Here is a 20,444-nt window from a genome sequence, read left to right on the forward strand (position 1 = left end):
TCACAGCTCCAGCTCCAGGGGACACGACACCCTCTTCTGGTGTCTTCTGTGTCTTCACCTGCTCTCACATGTGTACACACAGACATGCCTGCGCGCACGCGCACACACACACACACACACACACACACACACACACACAGAGTTAAAAATAATGAATATTTAGGGCTGACAAAACAGCACAGCAGGTAAAGGTGCTTGCCTTCAAGCCTAATGACCTGAGTTTGGTCTCCAGGACCACATGGTAGAAGACACGTGCAAGCACATAAATAATAATATTTTTTAATTAAAATGATGGTTTACCTGAAACACACACACCCCCCTCCAAGATAGGAGGTGGGTCCTTAACTGCTTCATGCTGCTGAGAGTAGACAGTGGGCCCAAGACAGAAGTTCTCTAAGACGTGACCAAGGTGTGAGGCCAAACTATGATTAGGAGATAATCAGGTCTCCGGGTGAGTCACGGACTGACTTTAAATGCTGTTTGAGTACATCGGATTGAGGCATAAACTGGCTGTCCCCCCCACTTCCCTGCCCCGCCTGCATTCTCCTTTACAAGGCAAGGGTGGCAGTGAAACGGGTTGAAGGTCTCTGAGCTCGGTGTTCTTGGCCTCTGGTGCAGGTGAACATGATGACCTTGGCGGAGCACATCATTGAGGCTACACCAGACCGAATCAAGCAGGAGAACTTTGTGCCCATGGAGTCCTCGGCCCTGGAGAGAACAGATCCCGCCACCATTAGCAGTACCATGAGCTGGCTGGCCAGTTACCTCGCTGATGCTGACCGTCTGCCCAGTGCTGCCCACATCAGGTTAGGAAGATTTGGGGTCTGGGATTCTCTGCCGAGATTAAAGTCCTGGATTTAACTGGAGGCCAAGTAAAGAGACGTTCCCAGGAGGGCACATGGCCTCACGCCACTTCCAAACCCTGGCTCTGCCTTTTCTCCTCTATTACGTCCTCCCCATATCGCCTGCTTCAGGGCAAGTTTCTTGGAGGCATGCTAGTGTCCTTATTGGCCTTAGTATTCAGCACAGTGCTAAATTGATAATAGGTGCTCGGTATGAACGTAACTGAGGTGCAGCCAAAGTGTTGCGTGTGACTGCAATATCTGACTGACCCGGGTGGCTTCAGGTAGATCCTGTCCTTGTCTCATCAGTTCGCAGGTAATGGATGATGCGAGTAGCTGTTAACTGTCTTGTCCTTTTCTTTGTTTCAGGAGTGCATACACTGAGCCCCTAACTCCTTCTTCTAATGCCAGCTTGAGCCCCGCAAGCTCACCTGTCAGTGAAGTGGCTTTTGAGAAACCCAGCCTTCCCTCGGCAGCAGACTGGTCAGAATTCCTGAGCGCATCCACCAGTGAGAAGGTAGAGAATGAGCTTGCTCAGCTCACGCTGTCCGACCATGAGCAGAGAGAACTCTACGAAGCTGCCAGGCTTGTCCAGACAGCCTTCCGGAAATACAAGGTAAAACAGGGCTGTCTCCATCCCAGTCCCTCTTCCCTGTGGCTTGTGGTTTGATAAAATGTTTATTGGAAGACTTTATGTTATGTTGTATTATTACCATAATAACATTCAGGAGTTTTGGTCAAATAAAGCCAGCAGGACGGCTGTCATTATCTTATTGTTGATAAATGACACCTCAGCCACAAGGGATTTATGACCTAAATCATAAGTCAGATCCTGAGGATTGTGGGCTGCCCCTGAGCCCTGGGAACTCAGTCTTGAAACTTCTGTGTGTGCTTTTTATTGGGGTTGGGAGCTAGGTGGGACTTGGTCACCTTCTGCATATTCCTAAAGGAGTCTGACCACTCTGCCCAAAGGTGTTAAAAAAGGACAGAAGAGAATTATTAGGAAAGACTGCCTGGAGCCTGGACGATGAGTATCACAATGCCTATTTTGTTAAAAAAAAAAAAAAAAAAAAAAAAACTCTTTTTTCTTTTTTTTTTTTTTTTTTTTTTTTGGTTTTTCGAGACAGGGTTTCTCTGCAGCTTTTTTAGAGCCTGTCCTGGAGAACTCTTAAATGCATATTTTTAGACCTCCTAACATCCAATATGATTTGATTTTTAAAAAGCAAAAATAGTTGATTTATTCTGTAAATTCATTCCTCCCCCCCCACCCCAAGACAGGGTTTCTCTGCGTAGCTTTGTATCCTGTTCAGGAACTCATTTTGTAGACCAGGCTGACCTCGAACTCATAGAGATCCGCCTGCCTCTGCCTCCCATATTTTGGGATTAAAGGCGTGCGCCACCACCACCCAGCTTTTTGTTTTGTTTTGTTTTGTTTTGTTTTCATTTTTCTTAATTCGTAATGATCATTGTCAATGCAGTTTAGTCAACCTGGGATTTTATTTCTTGGAGTAAAGGTTTAATCTGTGTATGTTGACAGTTCTTACGTTAGCCGTTGCTGATCTCCCCCTCACTTTACCTCTCAGGGCAGACCCTTGCGGGAACAGCAGGAAGTGGCCGCTGCCGTCATTCAGCGCTGTTACAGAAAGTACAAGCAGGTAAACTGAGCTCTGTGTCACAGGAGGAAACAGCACCTGTCCACCGGCCCAGGCCTCAGAGGATGCTGCTTTACAGTTTGGCTAAAAGCACCACATCCAACTCTTGATAGCAAAGGCCTGCTTTGAATTGTTTTGATTAAGAACCAAAGGAAGGACTGGAGAGATGGCTCAGCGTTTGAGAGCACTCTCTGTCCTTCCAGAGGTTCTGAGTTCAATTCCCAGCAACCACATGGTGGCTCACAGCCATCTGTAATGAGATCTGGTCCCTTTTCTGGCCTGCAGACATACATGCAGTACAGAACACTGTATGTATAATAAATAAATCACAAAAAGAAAGAAAAGAACCAGAGGAAAAGAAAACAGCATTCTGCCACCAAGTTAACAGAGACACAAATGACAGCAGGCAGGCCTTGCTCACAGAGATCATGTTGCACAGTACAGCTTGTGGGGTAGCCGCACTGCATCGAGGGGCAGGGTATATGTATGCCGGTCTTCCAGGAGCACCATAGCCCTCTCATAGCTACTCTAAGCAGAAAGTTTTATTTCCATTCACAGATGAAGAAGCAGGCTTAGAGAAATGTTAGTTTATAGATACCGAGGTGGTTATAAAATACTAAAAATTGGGTTGAAGAGGTGGCTCAGTGGTTAAGAGTTGTTCTTCCAAAGGTCTTGAGTTCAATTCCCAGCTACTACATGGTGGCTTACAGCATTCTGCAATGTAATGAGATCTGGTGCCCTCTTCTGGCTTGCAGGTATACACGCAGGCAGACCACTGTATACATAATAAATAAATAAATCTTTAAAAAAATAATAAAAAAATACTGAAACTTTCCTTATTAAGGTTAGACCAGTTTCTATGTTAAAATTTGGTCATGTTACTTGGAACAGTGGCACAAGTCTCCAGTCCCAGCATTCAAAGACTAAGATGGGAAGTTCAAGGCCATCCTGGGCTCAACTATTATACACACATAAATGCATGCACAGGCATGTACACACACGCTGTCAGTTCTGTAAAATAATTTAGAATGCCATATTTTATTGGGTTTTGGCTAAGCTTTACATTCTACATAAAAAGGGTATTATACTAAGATGTATAATAATTGCAGAGAAATTTGGGGCCCCATGTTCTTCAGACTTGGAACTTTAGTTTCTAATGTAAGAATTGCTGGGGTTTGGGGTTTTTTTTTTTCTTTTGTTTTTCAAGCTTCTCCTTTAGACTTTGTCAGTGGGCAGAAAAGCAAGGGCTCCAGCTCTAGCTGTCGAGTCTGAGATCCCAGACACTGAAGGTTTATTGTGCAAACGCTGACACCGCAGCCCTCTGTCTCAGATCAGTGAACAGGCTTCAGCTTAGCACTAGACGGTGCACACAGACAAGAGGGTTAGAGTCTGTGATGACAACAGGTACGTCTTAGAAGAAGAAGAAAGAAAGAAAAATCCCTGCTGAGTAAATGTCACCTGTGACTAGGGAGATGGAAGGGGTTATCTTTGGAAATGGTGACACTTGAGACTGATATTTTAGAAGGCAGAAGGCAGTAATATAGCCAGGCTGCCTTTTCTTTGGTTTTGGTTTTGGTTGGGAGTTGTACTGATTTTGGGCTTTTGGTTTGTTTCCTGTATTCGGTAATCTAACAGTATTGTATTTTCTGTTTCTCCCCAAGCTGACATGGATAGCCTTGAAGGTAATGCTACACCCAGTCCTCTCACAGACCATTCCACCAGAGTCACAGACTGCACACCCGTCACCAAACACACATTCTTTGCCAGGCCACCTAGCCATACCACATCTTTCCTTGGGGACCTGTGAATTTTCTAGTAGACTTGGCTTGGGCTTTGATAGTAGGTGGACATTTTTATGGCCATGTCGGTCCACCAGATCAGTGACTTTGAACCTAGTTAATATTAAGCAAATACCGTATTTCTGTGGTGGGCTTCATGGTGATCCCAAGGACCAGAACATGCTCTATCGTCAGGCCAAAATGAGGAGACTTAACAGACTCTCCCTAGGACGCAGTGTTCTTACCTTAAAGGACTTTTGGTTGGGTGGAAATGAATGTAAAGCAGGTCAGAAGAGATCAGAGTGATTTGCTTTTTGGTCATTCTGAGAAGTCAGTTTCCTTCCCTTGTGTTATGGCACAGCTAAGGGTGCAGTTAGACATGGAGGGTGGGGTTCTGAGTAGTTTGTCCCCTTATGATAGTAAGTTGCCTTCTTCATGTGACTTCACTGTGTTATAAACTTGAGACTGGTTGAGAACCAAGCCTGGCCACCGGGCCTTCTTTTCTCAGATATGTGGCTGTGGAGCATGTTGGGTTGAAGGCCTCTGCCACTGGCTCCTAAGCAGCTCACAACTCTGGCAGCTTTCCAAGGTCATTGCATGGCCACTGTGTGGGTCTAATGAGTATTAATCTTTTGCAGGGTGAAATGGCTTAAAGGTGTCAGCGTTTCATGATAAGCCTTGTATTTGGGACTTTGTAGCTCCATTAGGAACTTGGCATGGAGCAAATTGGTTAGAAAGAGGTGCTGACTGCTAGATGGTACAGAATGAGTAGAGTCAGGAGACATAGTAAGGGTTAAAGCAATACCAAATTGGATAGCAAATGCTCATCTTAAAACACTGCTTAAATGTTACATTCTAATTGTTTTGGACTCAAGTGTCTTAAGTATACTAGAAATCATCAGGAGAGGCAGAATAAGATGCTGTCTGAGGATGGACATGCCGTGCTGCCTGCAGGCTGTCCTGAGAGTGGTTCATTCTATTTTGGAACACTAGATGGAAGATAGCTGTTGGAGTTTTGGAGTCAGCCCATCAAAGATGAGATTAGGAAGGAGGGGTTCTTACCTCCTGAGCTCAGAGGACTTTTGGCTCCTGTTGTTATTGTCCTGTTCTTCTGTGTCCCCTGCAGTATGCACTTTACAAAAAGATGACCCAGGCGGCCATCCTCATCCAGAGCAAATTCCGAAGTTACTATGAGCAGAAACGGTTCCAGCAGAGCCGGCGTGCTGCAGTGCTGATCCAGAACTTCTACCGGAGTTACAAGAAGTGCGGCAGAAGACGGCCAGCCCGCAGGACAGCGGTCATCGTGCAGCAAAAGCTTAGGTGGGCCACGTGCCTGCAAGGCGCGGGGGAAGACCTGCCTGGCATGGTGCAGGGCCTGAGACGTGGCAGCAGCTCTGTCTCCAGCTACTCCAGGTGTTGTGGCTTTGTCTAGCAATACCTGTGGTGTTCTCTCTCTCTGAGATCCTTTCTGTAACTGCCAAATGTTGTTACTTGAATGTCACTGGCTAACTTCAGTATAAGTTAAAATGTGTCAGAACTAAAATTTATACTTAACGAGGCATCATTCTGCAATGTTCTGAACTCACTAATTACTCGGAAAGAGTACTTAAAGCTCGGTGACGACTTAATTCCTACACTGAGGAGGTCTGGCTGCTGCCAGAAGGCTTATTTTCACCAAAAGAAAACAACTGGGAAAGACCTGGTTATGGTGGTACACACCTGTAATCCCAAAACTCCAGAGGCTGCGTCGGGGATCATGAGTTAGAGGCCAGCCTAGCCTACACAGCAAACCCCTGTCTTACCCCAGACAGACAGGCATATGTTGTAAGAGCATATGGAGGGATCCTCTTGACTTTAATCTTAATATTGCCTCCTTAAAACTTGGGAGAGGGCCATAGCTCTGTTGGCAGAGTGCTTGCCTAGCATGCACAAAGCCCTGAGCTCATATCCGACATCACATAAACTGGTCAAGGTAGCACATGCTTGTAGTCCCAGCAGTTGGGAGATGAAGGCAGGAAAAGCACTGGGGGGTTGCCAGCCTGAGATACAGGAGACGCTGGCTCTGACACAGAAAACAAAAGGTGTGGGAGAGTCACTGCAGGAGCAGCGTGTGCTTTGCAGTTGCACGTGTGACACAAACCGTTTAACTGGAAGTCTCCTGGCCTGTAAATCAGAACACTTCTCAGTGTCTGCGCTATAAGCTTTATGGAACCTTTCTTGTGACGATAATGTTTTGGCTTTTTCAGGAGCAGTTTGCTGACCAAAAAGCAGGACCAAGCTGCTCGAAAAATAATGAGGTTTCTACGTCGCTGTCGTCACAGGTACACCAAGTCCTTATCTCTCACTGTGCTCATCAATAGTAACCAAACAGCCCCGACCTTCCTAGCCATTGGCTGGCTCTGTGTAGTGCTAGTGACCTACAGCAAGCGTGGGGTAAGCACTCCAGTCATACCAGGGTGGTAGAACTCTAGGCGCTGCCACTTGGGCTGGAACGATTTGAGAAGGTGTGTGTCTGACCATGGAGACCCCAATCCATGTCTTCCTGTTTTGATTTGGGCGTGCATGTAATTTACTTGGACTTAGCTTTTAGTTCGAATTTCTCTTTAACCTCTTTAACTCATATGCCAGTTTGCATTATGGGCTTCACTGTGTGTTTACTCTGCTAATAGACATCCACACAGAAAATCAAGGAGAAAAGAAAAAAGACACTTAAATGCCATCTAGTTTTTTGCCTGTGGAAGTTCCACTAAGCAGTTGGTGCCCTCTGCTGGACATGTAGAAGATAGCATTTCCGTTCAGTTGACCACAGAGAGCCAGTCTGATTTGGTCCAAGGTGAGAGCAGGGAACACAGAGGATAGAGCATCTTCTCATGGAGCCATGCTGGAGGAGTCTTTCTTCAGATGGGAGCTTTCTTGGTGAAGACTGAGACTTCTGGAGCTGGAGAGGAACCTCGCTTTCTCTCCGTAGACCAAGTCAGGAGTCTGTAACAGTGGCCGCTGGAGCTGCACGAGACTCCCCTCCTCCGTGTAGTGTGGTGTTTCCCAGGCACCAGGAGCTGTGCAGTTGAGAGCAGCAGACGAGCCGGCTCTGTGCTGCCTGCTCTCTCCTGTTTAGCCATCCCGAAAGCCTTGCGTTCAGTTTCATGTCAGAGCTTCCACTTCAGCTTTTCTTACTCCTACAGCCATTTAAGTTGCTGATATTTGAAATACTTTGCCCTTGAGACTTGCTTGAAGTTTAACTGGGAATTTAAACTCTTACTTAAGTCAACACAGACACATCTGTGTGACTATAGAAAGAAACATGCATAAAACCTTAAAGAGTAAGTGTTAAGATGCCAGGCAGTCTCTAGATGGAACACGGGACATCATGTCTTCATCATCATGGATGCTGTCTTCCCTGCCTTGGATCAAGTTTCACCTCCACCACCACCACCACCATCCTCTCCTGCTCCCGCCCCAGGAGCTAGCACATGAAATACCAGTGTGAATAAGCTGACTGAGGAAGTCCTGGCAGGAAAGGGATAGTAAACTATAGAGTGTTCTTCACATAACGAAAGCGATTCTGCATGTTTTCCCAGAGTCCATCTCCTGTCTCTGCTATTACGCCCTGTGTTTCAGTTAGCAGTTGTGCACTCACAACCTGATAGGACAGCTGAGTTTCTTCAGTTGGGAAAATACTTTGAGCTCCCCAGGTTCTTTTCCTCATACCCTCACGTGGTCACTGTCCCCCCCTTTCTTTTGCCTGTCGAATGAGAGTCCCCAAGACTGTCCAGCACAGAGAGTGGTAGACCTAGCCCTGTGCAGTCACTGCTCTACTTCATGAGGCTGGCTCATCCGGTCCAGATCCGGATGTTGCTCTTGAGGCCGTTTCCAAGAACATTTGAAGGTTAAACTGGGCTGTGTTGAGTTCAAATGCACATGAGAAAAGGAGTGTAGGCAAAAGCTGCTGAAACCCTTCTCTGAGTTTCCAGTGTGTGTGCCTTCTGAGGGTGTGGTCTGTGTTTACAGTGGGTGAATTGAATGAGGAAGATATTGAAAATAGGATTGATAAAAGACTGCTTCCTAGGGTAAGCTGGTCAGAGGAACCCTGCTCTTACCTCTGAGTTGCTGGGAGGAATTTGCCGAATGTCTCACCTGTCTTGAGTTTCTGCCCTAACCAGTGGGGCTGGCAGGGTCTGCTGTGAAGAGAGCATCAGGTTTGGGGCTGTGTCTGCTCACAGTTTGTAGCAAAATAAAGACTGTTGCTCTTTTGTTGGCCTTCTGTGGTTCAGATGATAGAAAATTGTACAAGCCAACAGCAGGAGCCTTTGCATATTGGCTGTGAAGTGTGTATTATTCTCCATTTTTGTGTGTTCATTTAGCATATTTCATTAAGGAGCGTGGTGAAGCCCTCGACCTCTCTCCTAAAGGGTTATTTTAACTTGTGTTTTCCCTGGATGTGTGCAGACCATTCTGGTTTCTTAGCACTGCTTCCAGAGCAGCACTGCCATGGTTATTGTCTGTTAGAAGCGTTACAGTCTGTATTAAATAGAAAACTTCGTGGTACCCTCTCAACAAGGTAGGTAGACAGTGGCCTCAGAAATCGGCAGGTGTCCCATTTCTAAGTCATGTGACCCCCCAGTGGTTTTTAAAAGCAAGTTGATGGGTTTTCTTCCTGCTCATTTCACATTCCCTGCCATCACCCTTCTCTTCCTTCCCCACTGAAGAAAACACTTGGTAGTCTCTTTGGTTGACATAAAGCTATTGCTAAGATTTCTGCTGTGACCCTCACGTGCTAATAGCTCTCTGGTGTTGTTTTACTGTCTAAAGCCCCCTGGTGGACCATAGGCTGTACAAAAGGGTGAGTTTAGCTGCCTGCTAGCCAGTTTCTCCTTATCTTCCATTTTCAATATTTTGCTTTTTGCTTGCTTGCATGGGGCTGCAGCGTAGGTTTGCCAGTAAGTTTCACATCCATTCTGAATGAAAAATACAATACAAACTAACCCTGACTACTAACACTGCTGTTTTATGCAACAGGAGAGCAGTCACTTAAGGTAGAGGTTCATATGCATGAGGAAGTGTGAGGGAGGGACCTTTTGAGACCGCTGCCCGGCATGCTCAGACCAGGTGGAGTGCCTTCCACACAGGCCTTCCTGCTTACATGAGGCTGTATTACAAGGAAAATTTAGCAAGTGGTTTTGTAATTACAATACCGGGCTACATCTTTTCCTCAACTTTCGTTTTCTCAAAACTTCTAAGGCAAAAAAGCCCATTAGGAAGTACTAGGCTTTTTAAAAAAAAAAAAAAATTATAGATACTACTTCCCTGTCACCCTGCCCCTAAAGTTCAGTTTTTAAATCACTCTGCCCTTGTGCTGTGAGGAAAGTGAAGCTGCAGCGCTGCCCTTCAGAGCCCGCCTAGGACACTGAGCGTACACAGAAGGCTCGCCGGATGTGCAGCACTGAACTGCAGTTACTGATGAAAACGTGTGAGCGATCTGAGCCGAAAGATTCCGTGTCACGTCTGGGAGTGGCTGCTCCAGAAGCATTTGTGTTTTAAGGACAGTGTCTTGACTAGGTAGGCAGTAGACATTGCCAGTGTTCCCGAGGTCTGAGAATACAGTCCCAGTTTGCAGATAGGCACAGGAGCATCGGCGAGTGCAGCTGAAACGCATTGTAAGGCACAGGAAACCTTCATAAAGCTCACAGCGTTGAACTGGAACCTGAGTAAACTTTGGTAACTTTTTCTTACGTAACACTTGAGAGGACACTAGATCAGTGTTGCATGGAGGTTACCTCTGTCAGCCTCTCCAGGCTGCTGCCTCGCCTACTTGATATGACAATGAGTTTTTACAAGTTTTTCCTGAGTAGTGACTTATGTGTAGAACAGTTGTGACTGCTTTAAAATCAGAAATAAAACAAGCCAACTATGAATAGCTGCTGAAGGAGAAACTTGGAAACAAAACCAGAAACCCAGCTATGCTGGTAACTTCAGCGGTTCCCACTCTAATGTTAGAGAGTTGTTTGCCATTTGAAAAGAGCATTCAGGTCCCATGTGGTAGAGCCTCTCGGCGATATCTGTGCCTGAAGTAGACAAGGCTCCACCTCATCCACTGCATACACAGATAACACTTGTTTTCAGCAGACATGACAACGACCCCTCCAGGAAGACAGGTGCATGACCTAGCACTCAGTTTAACTCGGGGGTAGTAGCGTGCATGTTAAATACGGTTCGTAGAGCCTGCTGAAAGGAACGGACCTTTTTTTAGAAGGGGTTGCTTACGCACTTTTGAAGCTTGTTAGTTTCGGGTATGTCCGCGGTGATCATTGTCAATAGCACATTTTCTAAAGGTGATCTCAGTGCCAGCTGGAGTCCCTACTTTAATTTCTCTAGTGCCTGCTGCATTCTGCCATGAACTCGAAGACTCACACTCATGCATGGGAAGCTAGAATTTCATAACATCCCTCATGCCTCACGCAGTCAGCAGGGAGCTTGAGAGAGAGGAGTCAGGAGGGTTTGAGGGTCCTTCTGGGATGGGACCATTTATCTAGCTCTTTATTGAGGAATGACTTGTCTATGACTTTGCAGTTGTCAATAAGATCTCCTCTCCCTCTCTCTTCCTCAGGAACCTGCAGTGGCACACCCCCCACCCCTGTTTGTAATCCCCAAGTGGAACTCCTTGGGAGCTGAGCATTCCCTCAGTATGCCTGGGATGGCATGTCAAAGAGGATAACATACTTATTCTGTTAGTTTTTAAAGTTACAGAAAATCAGTCAGAGGTTTATGTGTTAAGAAGTAATTGAAATGGACAGTTAAATTTCACGATGCAGTGTGAACCATGCTGTTGACCAAACTCTTAGGTCCACAACAGAAGGACTGCCACAAAGGTAGGCGCCACCATCAGCAGTTTTATGACACCACAGGCTCGTCCCAGCTGCAGGGTGACCCAGAATTACCTCTGTGTCTGAGAAAGGACACCAGTACTTTCCTAGTGCAGGTCATTTGTGTCTAGCCTTTCCCCCAGGCTTCACTCCTGATTTACCCAGTAACTGAAAATGGAGTTACCAACTTCTTAATAAGATTGTGGGAAGGTTTTTGGCTTTGGGGCTTTGTTTTCTTTCTTTCTTTCTTCTCTCAGATACATTAGTTTTCTGTTAAGGTTTAAGAAAATTTCCAAAGGTCTATAGGGGAAGTACCATTTTCCACACGGACTTCTGATGTGTCTCATATAGTGTTGCCCAGTTTTACAGCCAAACCACTGAGATACATGTTCAGGAAACAAGGTAGTGAGATATAATTGGCTGAAAATGCATGAGAACACAAAGATACAGATTGGTTTTGCCCTTCTGTCTTGAGGACGGTCCTTTTGTGTCCCTCATAAATGAGGGAAGCCATTCTCGGTATTTTCTAGACAGGTGTCTCCTTTCCCCACAGTCAAGGAGGGCTATGATCCCTGTGGCATTTAGTAACCTGTATTTGGAAATGACTGCTTTCCTGCTCATGTTCAGTAAAGGCGGGTGCAGGTCTCAGTCTCTCTTAGAGAAAGAAGAGGAACATGTTCAAACGCAAATATTTAGGCCACAGGTTTTCCTGTGTTTGAGAACTGGGTTTCAAATCCTTTCCTTTTTGCAGCAGGTTGTTACCAGCTTCTGGAAGGTACAAACCAGCATTTGCTTTGCTTTATCCTTTTATCCAAGGGACTATTTTCTGACCCCGCTTGAAAGGATACTGCTGTAGAAAGGCCAGCAGTTGGTCAAGGGCCTATACACGTGTTAGCTACATCTTTAGTAAAATAGACATGAGGTTTAGATTCCAAGTGTCCAAGAAGTCAGAAATGAATGTGGAATAATGTGTCATGAATCTCAAAGTAATTGTGCCTCACTTGCCTCTTTTAGGAAATGAATATTTTTGGAGCACAGTGGTGTGTGTTAAATTGCAGACAACATGCTCTCTGTCATTCTTATTGGGCCTCTCTGTCTTTTTTATTTTGCAATCCAAATGAGATTTCTGGAATATGGCAAGATCTCTCTTTTCCTAAATCCCCCACAAGCTGTTGCAGCCCTGAGAGCAACAGGTAACTAACCAGAAAGCAGCATCAGGCTGCCTTGTGGATTTTTGATGGCCAGTACCGTGAGACTCTGCCTGCTGAAAGCCACTGACTCATGAAGCATTTCTCTGGCTGAACGGCTTTGCCTGACGCTTTTCCCATGGACCATTGTTCTCTAGGGTTTCTGAAGCAGGCCTTTTCCATTTATTCATGAATTCTCACTAGACATCTGATGGAGTCAACCCTGTGGGCTTCTGCTGGCTTTCAGGGCTGTTGCTTTTACATTACTCGAATCCATTATAATGCAGCTTTCTTTCTGTTTTTAGTTGAGATTATATTGTCATGGTATCTCAGAATGTCAGTTATTTACAGCCTAGAATGCTCGAGAAAAACCTTGGGCTTGTCTGGTAATGTTAATATTTGAAGATCACAACTCAAAGGCTTGGTGTCCTGATTTCCTGTACCTCCAAGCTAGTCAAGTACCTTCCAGATTACTGATAGGAGAGTCAGAAATACGGTCCTGAGGTTGGTGAGATGGTTCAGTGCTTACAAACACTTGCTGTTCTTGGCATCCACCTATAGCTCCAGCTCCAGGGGAGAGCATCTACACTTCTGTGCATATGCCCCACATAGACACGCACACATATGCATAATTAAAAATAGAAATGTGGTCCTTGTAGCTCTCCTTAAAGGAAACAATGCCTGTTGCTTATAAGAACCGTAGCTTCTGTCCTGTATTTGTCTGTAGTCTGTCATGGAAAACTAGTTTGCCTGTCTTCTGGGTAATGGGATTCAGAAACAAGTACAATTCATTCATTCATAGATAGCTAGATGACCTGGGCACTTCTTTCTTAGTCCTATATGAGCCTTGTATTCGTAATTCTTTAAGAAAACCCAGACCTCAGCAATCCTTAGCTGCTATGAGCACAACAAGGTTGACTGAGTGCCTGCGCTCTAAGTTGTCTGGGCAGTAACCACAAGTACTGCATTTTCAAGTAGGATTCTTAACTTCACAAATTCAGGTCTATGTCTACCAAGTTCATGTACTGAACCTGTCTAGAGCACAGGAGATACCAAGCAAAATGGTTCAGACATTTGATTTTGGTTTGAGTAAAACAAAAATGAATTATTTTTCCACTGAATTTTTTAGTTTCTGTCATATGAACACATTTATAAGATAAAGTTGTCAGTAACCATTTAGGCCAGTGATACGGCTCAGTGGGTAGAGGTTCCTGCTGCTCTCACTGGAGTTGGATTCTCAGAATTTATGATAGAGGAACATGGACTCCTGAAAGTGCCCTCTGGACTTGGCATGTGCACGGACCTGCGTGCACACATGCACTAAAATAAAAAATGTAAAGAAACATCTTAAAGAATGCTAAGCAGGCATGATAGTTAATATAGAAACACGTATCTCTTGTAGCTCATGGAGAACAAACACATGAGCAAGGAGGAAGATGCAGACATGATTGTTAAACTTCACGTCTTTTTGGTTGATAAAGGTTTAGTAATTATCTAGGTCTGTGACTGATGAGGCAATATTAATTTTTTTCTTGTAAAAAAATTTTGAAATACTTGAAATTTCTGTTTCTTAGAATTTGTTGAAAAATTCTATTACTTCAGATATCATCCCAAATCAATTTAGAGGTATAAACTTTCTTTGGAGGCAATATAACTTGAATACTTAACTTTATCTGCATGGTATTTGATTTAAAGGAAAACGTAGACACCTGTTCCATCCTGTTATCTGTTCAAATGCTGTGAAGCACCTTTGTGACGTCAGTAGGACAGGTGGCACAGGTCTGTTTCCTGCTGTCTTGGGTGAGTTGGTATCAAAAGGGCACGTCTGTCTAGCATGGCAGGCTGTCTTCTGGGATTGCAGGCATATTCTTTATGCATGATTCAGGGTTCCAGAATTGTTACAACAGGAGCATTTTGTATGAGGGTGTTCCCCCCCATAACATTGTCATTAAATTCAATACGGTACTTCATGGAGGATGCTATGTTAGAATGGAGAAAACAGAATCACTTTCAGTTCCATCCAAAGTATAGTATTTCTTCACATTTATTTTCCTATTAAAGTCCTTTGGAATAAGCGATATAGCAGGAATGTTTAGAAGCCTGTCTGTCAGAAGCGCTGAAGTGGAGCAGAATAGCTTTGAAGTCGAACAGACGTGGGCTCAAGTGGCTCTGCCGTTTATCAGTCGCACGCGTCGAGGCAGCTCGCTTAGTTCCTATGACTCCTACGTTCTGCAATTATAAATTAAAGAGAATGACTATTTTAATGACTATAGGGTCACAGGTTCTCAGCAACCTGTGACGATACTGGAGTATGATTAGATCTTCTCCACACTCCCTCTTCTCTAGTTCACCCCTCAGCAGACATTTGTGTAAAGAAAAGTTCTATGGCATGTCACTCCTTTGACGTCATTTATGTCCCAGTATAGTGTGAGAATTCCATGATGAGATTAATGTACCTAAAAACTGGAATGTTCCCAGTTTTCCCATATAGACGTCTGTGTGTGGACACACCCCCTTCTTAGTGGTCTGTGAGAACATCACTAATTCATAATTACTTCAGCATTAATTTAAACTTTTGTGAAAACTTAATTGACATTTTAATTAGTTCCAAAAGAAGTTGGTGGCGGAGTAGGGAGTGACTGCAAAAGCCAAATGTGACCAGTTTAACTAGATGAATAGTCTTGACTATGTCTATCCTGATGAACTGGTTATAGATTCTTTGATATGAAGTTGCCTAAAACATTACACTCTCCTTTTTATTTCACATGATGAACTCAATGTGTGTAAAGCATTTCTGATGGTTCTAGAAGGGCTGTCTTTATGGGTGATGCTATCAGATTTGAAACCTAGAAATCTCAGCAGTGATGCTATGAATGAGTTCTGTGCTAATGCACAGACAAAATGTGGTATTTGACATAGCATGCACATCTTACAGGACTTTGGCAGATGGGTCTGCGTGAGCACAGAACTGCATGTCTGGAAGTGAGGTTGGCATCTGTGCATGCCTTGCATTGTTCCAGCCAAAGGGGATGTTAGTCTAGATGCTGCATGTTTAAAAATTGAACACCGACCTATAGCATGTTTCAATTTTTAAGAAGCCATTTATCAAGTATGCATGTCCAAAAATAGGGGCCTATAATCATACACAATTCTATACTGCCAACATGATGCCACATCCTAGGATCTAATATACGATGGTATCCTTAACTGTTAAATGCATATTAAGCTGGATGGTAGTGGTGTACACCTTTAATCTCAGCACTGGGGAGGCTGAGGCTGGTGAACCTCTTGAGTTCAAGGCCAGCCTGGTTACAGAGAGAGTTCCAAGATATCCAGGGTTACACAGAGACACCCTGTCTTGAAAAAATTGTAGCTTTAAGAAAGATGGACAAGATAGTTTGGGGATCACACTCCATTTGTAAATAAGCCATGCTAAGCTAGGCTTGGTATATTAAGTTAAACAAGCAAGTTTTCATATGTGATAGCAATTTAATATAAAGGATAAAGCTTTTCTTCCAAAAGAGTACATCTTCTCTCTCTGAAGAGATCACATCTGGGTTTCACAGTACTAAGAAATGATTCTGCTTCAAGGTTGTAAATATAAAAGTTCTTAAATTTCTTAGAATATATATTTCTTTCCTTCATTTCCAACCTGTGTAATACAGCAGTACTTTATTTTGTTTCCAGAATGTTCCTATTTGCCTGAGTCTTATTAAGTATGTTTAGAAGATAGTAGCACTCATCTTGAATAACTTTTAATGGACAGATGGAGAGACCCTGGACAGAGTCAGAGGCCACATTTGGCTGACTTCTGAATAAGCCCACTGCCAATCTGATGCTTTCTTGTTCTGTCACTGGGGCAATGTAGGGAAGTCCTCAGAAACTCTTGGTTTTCTCACGCAAACTTCTGGGGAGCAGATGTTACCCTGTGGCATGTAGCATCTGCAGACTGCCCGACACAGCAAGCACTGCTCTGCAGTCGACCATTCTGCCATCAGTGCATTTGCCATCGCAGTGCGCAGAGGATGCTCTTAGAACCTGTAGCTCTTCCCATGCACCCCATCTCTTCGGGCACCACATTTGTGATGGCAAATCCTTACCTTAAATGTAGATTGGAGAGGCAGTTAACAAATTGCTGGTTTGAGCCCTCCACAAATGCCCTTGAGCTTCTCACTTAAATTTGTTTACTCTAGTATTTCTGATAAGTAAAGCAAAATCCCTTTTTTGGTACAGATCCTACTGCTATCCTTCCTGGAGCTCTGAGAAGGAACATGAACTTCATTCACAGTTATAGTATGGAATGGGAGGGAACCAAGAATTATGAAGATCCAAGACTTGGTAATATAGGGGAGTGGGAAAGAGGAGCTTGGTGTAAGTTGGGTCAGGTTTAAGGTAGCCAGCAGTCTGGAGTCTAGGAGTAAAACAGTGATTCAGTCCCTGGTCTACTTACAGCTAAATAAATGTGTGTGCCAATTCTCTAGTTTACACAATTCCCTAGGAATTGTGGGGGCATTCGTAACAGTCCATCAGAGAGAGGAAGACATTCCTCAAATAATTAAACATTCCCAAGCTTTGAGTGTCACTCTTGGTTCAGCACAACGGAGCAAATAGCTTTGCTCTGCTCTTGGAGCACTCCATGTAAAACTTTCCATGTTTTAACACAGGGTCACATCTTCCTCTTGGAATATTCTCCCAACAGTTTCTCGAGTTTCCTTGTTGTCAGTCCTCAGAAGGGGCTGGGCTCGTCTGGGGTGCCAGCCCTCTCATGTATCTGGTCATAGTTGCACTCTGTAGTTATCACCTGGTGTTGTGTTTGTTTCTCTTCCAGAGTGAAAGAATTGAAAAAGGCCAAGGAACTTGAAGACACACAGCAGCATCCCTTAGCAATGTGACATTGCTTCTCAGACTGTTTTCATTTCTGTTTTTAGCAGAGACATGCAACAACAACAACAAACATGCGCGTGCACACACACATACACACACACACATACACACACAATCCCTCTGCAGTTTTGGGGAGTCAGCTGCAGGATTTTAACAAGAATGTTTTGGTCATTGCATTTGCACTTTCATGGACAACTTTTAATTTGATCAGCAAGACATCTTGGAACTCAATCTTCTGTTGGATCACAGGAAAACAAGACACCAGGAGGAACTGGAAGGGCTTCCTCATCTTAGGAAGAAGCCACTTTCCTTGTCATTAGGGCTGTATTCAAACATCGTGTGGAACTGTACAAATATTTATACCAAAAATATAGCTAAGAACAGGTGGGGCGAGGCTAGCAACACAAGGAGTGCTGTGCCTGCACCTTCGGTTACTTCCAAGAAGCTGAATCTTTGGTTCTCAGTGGAGGGCTTAGGTCACCCAAGTCATTATTGAGTCTGTGTTCTCATTTCCTTCACTGTTCTGTTTTGTTTTTCTTTTTCCTGTTTGTTTGTTCGTTTGTTTGAATCTCTACAGCACACTTAATGCAACTTTTAACATCTGCAGGTTTTCAATGTTTTGTGAAAATTTGCAGAGGGGCAGTTGTGTGGTAAACGGGTAATGCACGGGAAATAACGAGAAACAGCTTACAGAATTTAAATCCATTTTCTTGTCCCCACCACCTCCCAAGAACCTGTGAGGATAGTGATCATCTCGTCCCTCTTCTCATGTTCAGCACTTTAATTTGTTTGCCTTACTTTCACTGCAATGAGAATTACTTAAGAATTGGTAACGCATGTAGCCTTTTTTAGTAACCTTGGAAACCGTAGTAATTCCAAGGAATCATAAACCTTGCCTGGACATTTGCCACCTAAACGACCAGTGTGGTGCTGCATTTTGGCCAGTAAATTCCATGTTTTGGCTCTATCTCATCCAAACGGAGTGGCTTCTGTGTACATATAAAAGGTAGAAATGAAAAAAAAGCGAGAAAATATTTGAAAGGGGTTATATTAATTGCTAAATATTTTATTCACAAAGGTCAATAAGATGGCAAGATGAAATTATTTGTATAGTTTTGTCTGAGCGAGAACAACGTGGATGTATTGTTTGTATATATTGTATATATTAAAACAAAGATGTGCATGAAATCAAGAAAAAGAACAAAAGCAAAGCGTTAGTGGCTATGGTCTGTAAAATGAAACAAAAAAACTTTATTTCACTATAAGAGTACTTTATTTTAAATGTTCTGTAGAAGAACATTTTGCTAAAGCATGACTAATCTGCAAAAAATAAAAGAGAGCTACTGTATTTAGAAATAGGAAAAAAGGCAGAGTAGCATTACTTTAAAAAAAAAAGGATATGTTTACATTTAATTTTGGCTACCAGGAGTTTATTTTATTTTATTTAAAAAAATTTTTTTGCCAAAGGTGCCAAGTAATGTGAATGCTAATATTGCTTAAGAAAATTAAGTTACTTTTGCAAAATAGATAATCATAAGATGAATCCTTACAGAACTTAACACCATCCGCTCACACCAACAAAGAACATTAGAACAATTAAAATTTGACAAAAGAATTAATGTGAAATTATAAAAAAGGCATTTTCATATCTCCTGCTGAAAATAAAAAAATGAATAAAAAATTGCTCACATGAAAAAGTAAAAGAAACCATGGAGGCTGGTGTTGAAGGGATGCGTGGTGTAGCTCTTTTCATGGAAGAGGAGCCAAAGAAACAGATGCTTTTTAAATTAAACAATTAATGTCAAACAGAGAGAACCAATTTTGCATTTGCTAATGCCAGTTTAAAATCCCAGGTTAAGTGTGAGAATTGGTTGGTATGAGATTTTCTTTAAAAAACAAAAACATGGTTCTGGCTGCCAACTGTGAGTTAAACTCAAGGCTTGCTGTGAAGCCTAAAAATATTCACAAATAAGCTTTAAACTGGTGTCTTCAGAAGGAAGCTAGAAACAAAAAGATTGTGGTTAAAAACAACACTGGGGTCAGTGCTCTTGGTGCCTTTTCTATAACCGTGGTTGTTTTTTAATTACTCCCTTCACTGCCAACCTCAGATTACTGTACAGTGTACGTCTCTGCTCGTGATCAGCGCGGACAACAGTGACAGCCCCACAGCTAGCAGCCACCTGTACATTTGTAAGCTGACCTGACCCGATTTTGTTTTTACATGTGTGGGTTACGTTGCCGCTGTTGGAATCCTTGCCCCCTACCCCCCATACCTATTATTTGACACAGTTTGACCTGTCTGAGGACAATTTATAAAAACATAATTGTATTCATAACAGGGAATAGAATGTGAAGCCAGCTCTTTCAGAATATCCTATATTAATACTGGATTTGGATACATTTACTCCATTGCTTATGGTTCAGATAACTGATCATGTGACCAGAGTAATGACCTCAGTGGATTTGCTTCAACCCTCACGTTTATTTTTTTAAATGTTTCACATGCCACATTATTAGCTCAATAAGTTAGAAAATTCTGGAAGATAGAGACTTACGTAGAATTAGGATGTTCTTATGGAGGGGACAGAAGTAGGGTCAAAACCTACCAGTACAACTGTGAATTCTAGGTGAGGTCGAAGCGTACTTCCACTGAAACAAAGCATTTCTGACCACCTTTTTTGATTGTGACACTTAATTTTGAATATAAGGTGATAGGTAGGCGCAGCTTTCTTGGATAATCTGAATTCCCAAGTGCCAGGAGTAGGATTTCATTATAAAATTAATAGCTAACCTTATTCTGTCTCCTGAAGTTTTAATTGCTGTCCTTGTTACCCATTCAGAATCAGCTGTACTGTGTGAATGAAATCAAGACATTACGACGAACCCCTTTCTGGCTGCACGGTCGCTTATGGCAGTTCCACACAGTAGTTGGCGCCCAATGGGGGGTCCCTGAGACTTGCATGTAAAACTAGTCTAGATGTCTTCTTTTTTGTAAGTTTTATTTTTGTAATTGTGCATGTAAAGCATCATTGAGTCAATGGATCTGTTGAAGAACTCAGCTGCTGGAAACCATGCAAAATGTTTTGAATTGCCCTTAAAATATGGAAAATGTTTTCTGAATGCTTTATATTCTTTCTGCTGTAAATTAAAAATGAAGAAAATTTCCCCATATTATCTGTGTTTTGCTTTAACCTGACCTCCAGGGCGTTGAGGTTGAGATCATAGTTAGAACTGGAAGTAG

The 20,444-nt window shown here is 43.2% G+C and overlaps 1 protein-coding gene across 1 annotated transcript in view; it reads left to right on the plus strand.

Annotated features, from left to right (window-relative positions):
* Positions 1-20,183, plus strand: part of Camta1 (calmodulin binding transcription activator 1) — an 811,989-nt gene extending 791,806 nt beyond the window's left edge. Inside the window, exons 17-23 of the mRNA XM_038333569.1 lie at positions 619-806; positions 1,212-1,458; positions 2,426-2,497; positions 4,156-4,176; positions 5,399-5,592; positions 6,519-6,593; positions 17,148-20,183. Coding sequence (XP_038189497.1) covers positions 619-806; positions 1,212-1,458; positions 2,426-2,497; positions 4,156-4,176; positions 5,399-5,592; positions 6,519-6,593; positions 17,148-17,211 — 861 coding nt within the window. The 3' untranslated portion in view covers positions 17,212-20,183. The remainder of the gene's footprint in view (positions 1-618; positions 807-1,211; positions 1,459-2,425; positions 2,498-4,155; positions 4,177-5,398; positions 5,593-6,518; positions 6,594-17,147) is intronic.
* Positions 20,184-20,444: the final 261 nt, after the last annotated feature.

This window comes from Arvicola amphibius, chromosome 6 (genome assembly GCF_903992535.2).
Source record: "Arvicola amphibius chromosome 6, mArvAmp1.2, whole genome shotgun sequence".
NCBI classification, from domain to species: Eukaryota; Metazoa; Chordata; class Mammalia; order Rodentia; family Cricetidae; genus Arvicola; species Arvicola amphibius.